This window comes from Phymastichus coffea, unplaced genomic scaffold (genome assembly GCF_024137745.1).
Source record: "Phymastichus coffea isolate CEN01 unplaced genomic scaffold, Cenicafe_Pcof_1.1 PCOF00039, whole genome shotgun sequence".
Taxonomy (NCBI): domain Eukaryota; kingdom Metazoa; phylum Arthropoda; class Insecta; order Hymenoptera; family Eulophidae; genus Phymastichus; species Phymastichus coffea.
This window is the reverse complement of record NW_026706850.1, coordinates 1,283,443-1,289,521: the sequence shown is the minus strand read 5'-3', so window position 1 is coordinate 1,289,521 and position 6,079 is coordinate 1,283,443. Positions and strand designations below refer to the sequence as shown.

At 33.8% G+C, this 6,079-nt stretch overlaps 1 protein-coding gene and 1 long non-coding RNA gene across 2 annotated transcripts in view; both read right to left on the bottom strand.

Moving 5' to 3' along the window:
- LOC131663976 (uncharacterized) lies at positions 1–1,654 on the bottom strand. The gene is made up of 3 exons (XR_009301900.1): positions 1,525–1,654; positions 890–1,458; positions 1–782 (listed from the first exon to the last, which is right to left on the bottom strand). It is a non-coding gene; the product is annotated as an uncharacterized LOC131663976 (long non-coding RNA).
- Positions 1,655–5,571: 3,917 nt separating this feature from the next.
- Positions 5,572–6,079, bottom strand: part of LOC131664002 (F-box/LRR-repeat protein 7-like) — a 44,145-nt gene continuing 43,637 nt past the window's right edge. The window contains exon 5 of the mRNA XM_058934815.1: positions 5,572–6,029. Coding sequence (XP_058790798.1) covers positions 5,572–6,029 — 458 coding nt within the window. The remainder of the gene's footprint in view (positions 6,030–6,079) is intronic.

Sequence of the window (6,079 nt, the reverse complement as noted above, 5' to 3'; positions counted from 1 at the left end):
TCTGCCCAAGGCATCAACTACGTTCATACACAACCGAAAGAGAGTGAGAACGCGCGAGCAGATGACGGCCCCCATTGACTAGGAAAGGGGAAGAGAGACCTTAGGCACCTGCAACTAAAGAGCTTACATGTATATCGCACACGAGCAAAGATGGGCATTTTTGCGGCTGTAGTGTCACGCTTCGACGATGATTTGTCTGTTCTTTTTTGAGGTTCGTGCAAAACTTGACAAGGACAAATAGTAGTAATTACTAACGCAATATTATATTTTGAAGTTTTTGTCAAATGTTATTCATAAATTAATAGTTCATCTAACATAAAATGAAAATAAAATAGAAATATTCTAACGAATTTCAAGATTATCCACTGGGTCGTTTTACAGAAGTCATAATAGATGAGTCTTTTCTGCAATGCAACTTGATTGCTGTCATACGTCCAACATTAATTACTTTCTTTTTCCATCCGTAAGTCCCGGGATTTTTGCTACGAGCTGCAGTCGTTCACAATGCCAAAATGTAAGCCCGAAATCTAAGACCATATTTTTATATTTACTTGTGAAAAAGCCTCGCTATAGTATGTCTAAAATTATTTTGCTTTGCATTTTAGCGATTTATGTGTACATCAATTAACATAATTAAGTTAATAAGTTTATCACTTGACAAATCGTCAAAGATTGCATCTCGCGGTGAATAAATTGAAAACAACCTACAACGTAATGGACTTATGCAGCAAACAATAACATAAAATACTCCTTTTAATGTCATTTGCTTCCAAATGTTCCCGCTGAAATTACAAGATCAATTAAGTGAAGCATCAAGAATGGCAGTTTCGCAAAGCCTATAAAGGCCAGCTAACAGTCGGCTCATGCTCTTGCAAATGCACACACTTACCCAGTAGTTGTGGCTTTCTCCATCATATTCTCTCTCCCTTGCTTTCTCTCTCTCTCTCTCTCTCTCGTATGTATATACACGTGGGGGTAGAGAAAGACGAACATGCGGATAAATGGAGCTGAAGAAAAAGGGGAAGTAGCCTAAGGGCTTTAGTAGCAGAGCAGCAGGCAGCGAGACAATGCATATAGCGAGTTTTGCCTCGAGCTAATCGTCGTCGGACCAAGGCCTCTCTTTCAACGTTTTATCTCTCTCACTCTCTCTCTCTCTTCTTATTTCGCGCGTGTATATACAGCAATTGCCCCTTTCTTTTTAGCATATCCTTTACTTCGTCATATTTTTATCACTGCCTATCGGCACTCGTTAATACTTCTTGTTCTTTCTTCAACTTTGTCCTCAGCACCAAGATACTCAAATTCTTTGTTTTCGAAATTTCTTTATCTTTTCAACTGCGAATTTTCGCATGACAGGTCCTTTTTCTCGTTCATAAGCTTCGCCAAGTTTGCATACTTAATTTAATTTATCCCTTGGCTCAAAGAAGAGAAAACGAACAACTTGAACGTAAAAATTTACTGCAGTAGGAAAAAATTATCGTAAATTTAGGGCAGTTCCACCTGATTGATTCGCAAGCGACTTACCTGCGAAGAAAGAAGAAAAAACACTGCGAATTCGCGTGCATCTATTCGCCTTGAATTTCTCTGTCTCTCCTCGCGCACATTGTGTGCATTTCAGGCCCGTATTCACGCGTCTTTGGTCGCTCGTCCCTTGCAGCTACGGTCGATCGTGCACTAAGAGGCAGTAACGATGCCTTCAAGGCTTTTTAGCTGGCGCACGCGCGCGCAGTGGCGTGCAGCTCCACGAGGAGTATATAACGATAAGCAACGAAATGAAATATTAATGAAGTAGGGTAGGTATATAGTGGCCCGCGTGCACCACTCGCTACGCCTTTACATTTCAAACTGTATACACCGCAGTCGTCCTGGATGCCTCGGGCTCATTTTCGGGATCCGCTCTTTCTCTGTCATTCGCGCGCTCACCATACACTACTCTTTTTCCGTCATTCGCGAGGATGTATCACGTGAGAACTGCAGCTCATCCTGATTTTAGAACTAGGAATCGCATGTTTATGGGCTCCTTTTATTTTTCGTTTAAATAGTCTTACTAGCGGGCTTGGAAAAATTATTACGAATCGATGAGTATATAGATATTTTCTTTATTGAAGGTTTATGCAATGAACAATTCTTTCACGAATTTTTTTGTTCAGTTATAAATTATATTATAATTTCTCCTGTGAAGAAAAAATATAAAAATGTCTTTTTATCTGTAACAAAATCATTTTGCAATAATAAATGAAACAACAGTTCAACACATATTATCAAAGTAATTGTATTAAAAGTTTGGATAAAACATAATCCTAACGTACATACAAAATATATGCAAAAAAACTTCAAAATGTTATTTTTCAAAATTCAATAAACTTATTGATTTGAATCCGATAATTCTACTAATAAAAAACTATAATTTTATTGCCATAATAATCACTCAAATACAAACAAAAAATTTCAGATCCTAACACACATACAAAAATTTAGGATGAAACTTAAAATATGCACTTTTTAAAGTAATTCAATAAATTTTACCTGTAACGAATAAAAATCTCGATAATGTAAAAAGTTCACAGTTTGAAAGTTTCAATCACTCAAATTTGAACGGAAATCAATGTTTTGTAATTCATGTTGAAATATATGTATATAATATTAAATTCTAATAAATTAGATAACGAACCTCAAAATATAGAAGCCTAATACTAAGAACAGTACGCATAAGCAATATACATATTTTCCACTTTAAAATTTTCTTACAATAGCGGAATGTTACTAATGTTACGAATTTCTTATATTGACGTTACGCTTATTATAAATCATAACAGAATACAAAAGAAACAATTACTCTTGAAAATGTTTTCAATAATGTTTATAGATTCTTCTAACGAAGAAAATAAGTCGACTGGTGAAGAGTTTACTACGTTAATAGGAAGATTCCTAGGAATATTTCCTGATCAAAATAGCTAAACATTTATGATTAAGAACAAAAATACGAGTTAATTTAAAATTTTTAAATATCAACTTATAGATCTACAAACTTATAACATTTCAATTTAAACAATATTTTAAAAGATAGGTAAAAACATTTTGAACTTCTTATTACATGGAACCTTTCAATTATTAGACTTGACAGTAAATTGGATCAGCGTAAAATCGATATGAAATATATTTTTTAACGTTAGTGCTACTGCATCAAAATCAACGAAGAGAAGTATCGGGATTTTAATTGATTAATTTTCTCTTTCTCTCTCGTACTCCCTCGCTCTCTATATATACCTGAGTTTTCATTGAAAATAAATATCCAATTCTTTATATATTTTACCGTATTAATGATGATTAAACTCTATTACTTTGAGCAAACTCAAAGTAGTAATCCGTAGAGACTCGTCTGGCTACATAAACTAATAATCAGTAGTGAAGATCGACGGAATAGACATCTCATGGCGTACATAATTCTCTTCCGACGTGCAATACGAGTACACCTATGCGCTCGTCACTCGTGCGCGTCGCGTACAGTCAATCGACAATCGGCTCTCACGACATAAATTTTTGCACACGTGTGCGGGGCAATACCTAATATTAAAGAAACGACACTGTGTACTTAGAGGTGTTTTGAAATTTCACAGGCGATTTACGGACATACGATACGCTCTTGAAATACAGGCCTAAAACCGCGCCTATTCGACCTATATTTTTTCTAAAGTGATGATACATGCTAAATACAATTGACGATGCAGTGAAATAAACAGAGCGTATTGGGATTTTCCTGATATATTTAATCAGTGAGCATCATACTGCTTCTGTACATGTTACACTCGATATAATTTTCAGGTGCAAAATCGAAAAATTGATTTGTTGTAATACAAGCAAAATAATCATGCAATGGAAATTTATTAATGATTTTGATATTTAATAAACTTGATGACATTACTACGGAATCATAAATAATAATATCTTTATTGAAGAGACCGTGTTTTATACAAGTTTCATTGAAAAGGATTTAGTACAGTTACGATGGCCATATCTAATTTTCGAACTTGAATCATTCGCATTGTATATTACTACAGAAGTCGTAGAAAAAGCTTTCCGCGCAATAAATTGCTAAAAATAACGATCTGTTATTCTATCATCAGAAGAATGAAAATAGAGAAGTCAATTACGTTTCCTCGAAAAATCGAGCAAAAAACAATACTCTGCGCAGTAACGTCGATCCCACAAGAAAGTGTCTAGAAATAACAAAAGCAGCCGAAGTGCCGCAAACACCTCGATGAAAGTGCGAAAACGTCGGAGTAAAAGGGGTCATAAAAGCCCCCTCCGACAAAAAAGACAGTAGGACTCTCGAAGTCACAACTTTTAATAGCGAGCGAAGTTACGAGGAAGAGGCGCGAGCGTTCGCGATTGCAATCGAAGCGTCATTTACGAGTAGGCGGCTGCCGGGGGCTCTAATTACGCTCGACAATTAGTAGCAAGAGCCGCGTGATAGTCGCACCTTTTCCAGTTCTCTTCTCTGTTTTTTTTTTCTTACTTTGTAGCTTCGCGGGAAACGGAAAGGTGAGGCTGTTAAATAGGGCGGAGATACTCTCGCGCTTGCTGTTATGCGGTAGATGAAAAAAGAAAGCAATATGATCGGTTTCTGTGGCATTATATTTGTTCCGACATATGTTTAAAGAACATAAATTTATTGAATAACAAGTCAAAGTAACATATTTATTTTTAAATTTTCTGAATTGATAAATCTCTTCGTGTGAAATTCATCGAAATATCATAGTACTTTATCGCTGACGATAATGAAATTTTATTTCGTCATATTACGTTATCAGAAATATCACATGCGCTTCGCACGCTCTCATCTTCTTTTTCATTTCTTGTCTTATTAGTTAACATATTTTACGTAAAATACTTTTTTGAAAAGTGAATTTTTAATTTAAAAAAAGAACACATATCACGACAGAAAAATAGTTCCGCGTGTTTCAAATTCATGATTTATCATTTCGAAAACTGCTATAAATAATCTTATAGTTCTTTTCAGATATACGGGTCAAACTGCTATTAAACGTTTATCCTACTCTTTAAATAGAAATTAGCATTACACAAAATTTATTTCAATCATAAATATTACAAAATCAGATTATTGATTAGTAATATAGAAAATAATCAAAACAACTTCAAAGAGAAACCTATTTTTTTTACGAAACTATTTACTCGCTGATAGTTTCATGAAACAAGTGTTAAAACAATAACACTGTAGTCTATTTTTCTTTACTTTCGTTATCTTTAAAATGGAAAAATGGAATATTTACCACTAAAATCTCAACTCGAAACTATGCATATACGCTTATTTGCCACCATGTAGCAGTATATCAGATCACGAATAAAATGTTTCGTCATGTCACCCATCGCTATTTTATAAAGAAATAAGTTGAATACGCATTTCAATAATTGATGATTATTACTGAATTATATTATGTATTTGGTTTCAATAAAATAAATTAACCAATGTAATTCTAAAAAAACAAAAATTGATATAAATAAAAATATAATGAACTAAACTTCAAAAATTGCTTTACTTTTTAAGAAATTTTATTCGAAGATATCGCAACATAATTTACAATCAATATTTTCTTCGTTTTTCCGTATGAAGCAATCGTAGCATAATTTTTTAACTATTTTCGTGACTTTGCCGTTAGATTTTATTAATTTATAAATACATTTTAAGTAATAATCTCTTACCTCAGAACTATCAATAATTAATTCTATATTGTCCTTTGAGCACCATTTAACTTCCTCAATCAGTTGGCATTCACGGACCATTTTACAGTTGAATATTTTCAATGTTCTAATATTTTGTGAATTTCGAACGAGATCCATAAAACCTTGATTTTCAAAATAAGGACAACGGTGAACCTCTAGATTAACAAGGTTTATCATACTCCGCAGAACGTCATTCCTTAAAATTGCCAACTCAGTCAGAACTAGACTTTCAAGTTCCTTTAATTCTGTCAATTTTTCAAAACCCATTGCTGTGATACTTTCCGTTTCTGAAAAATGAGATGATTGATATTAATTAACTATTACCAGTTAATAGAAA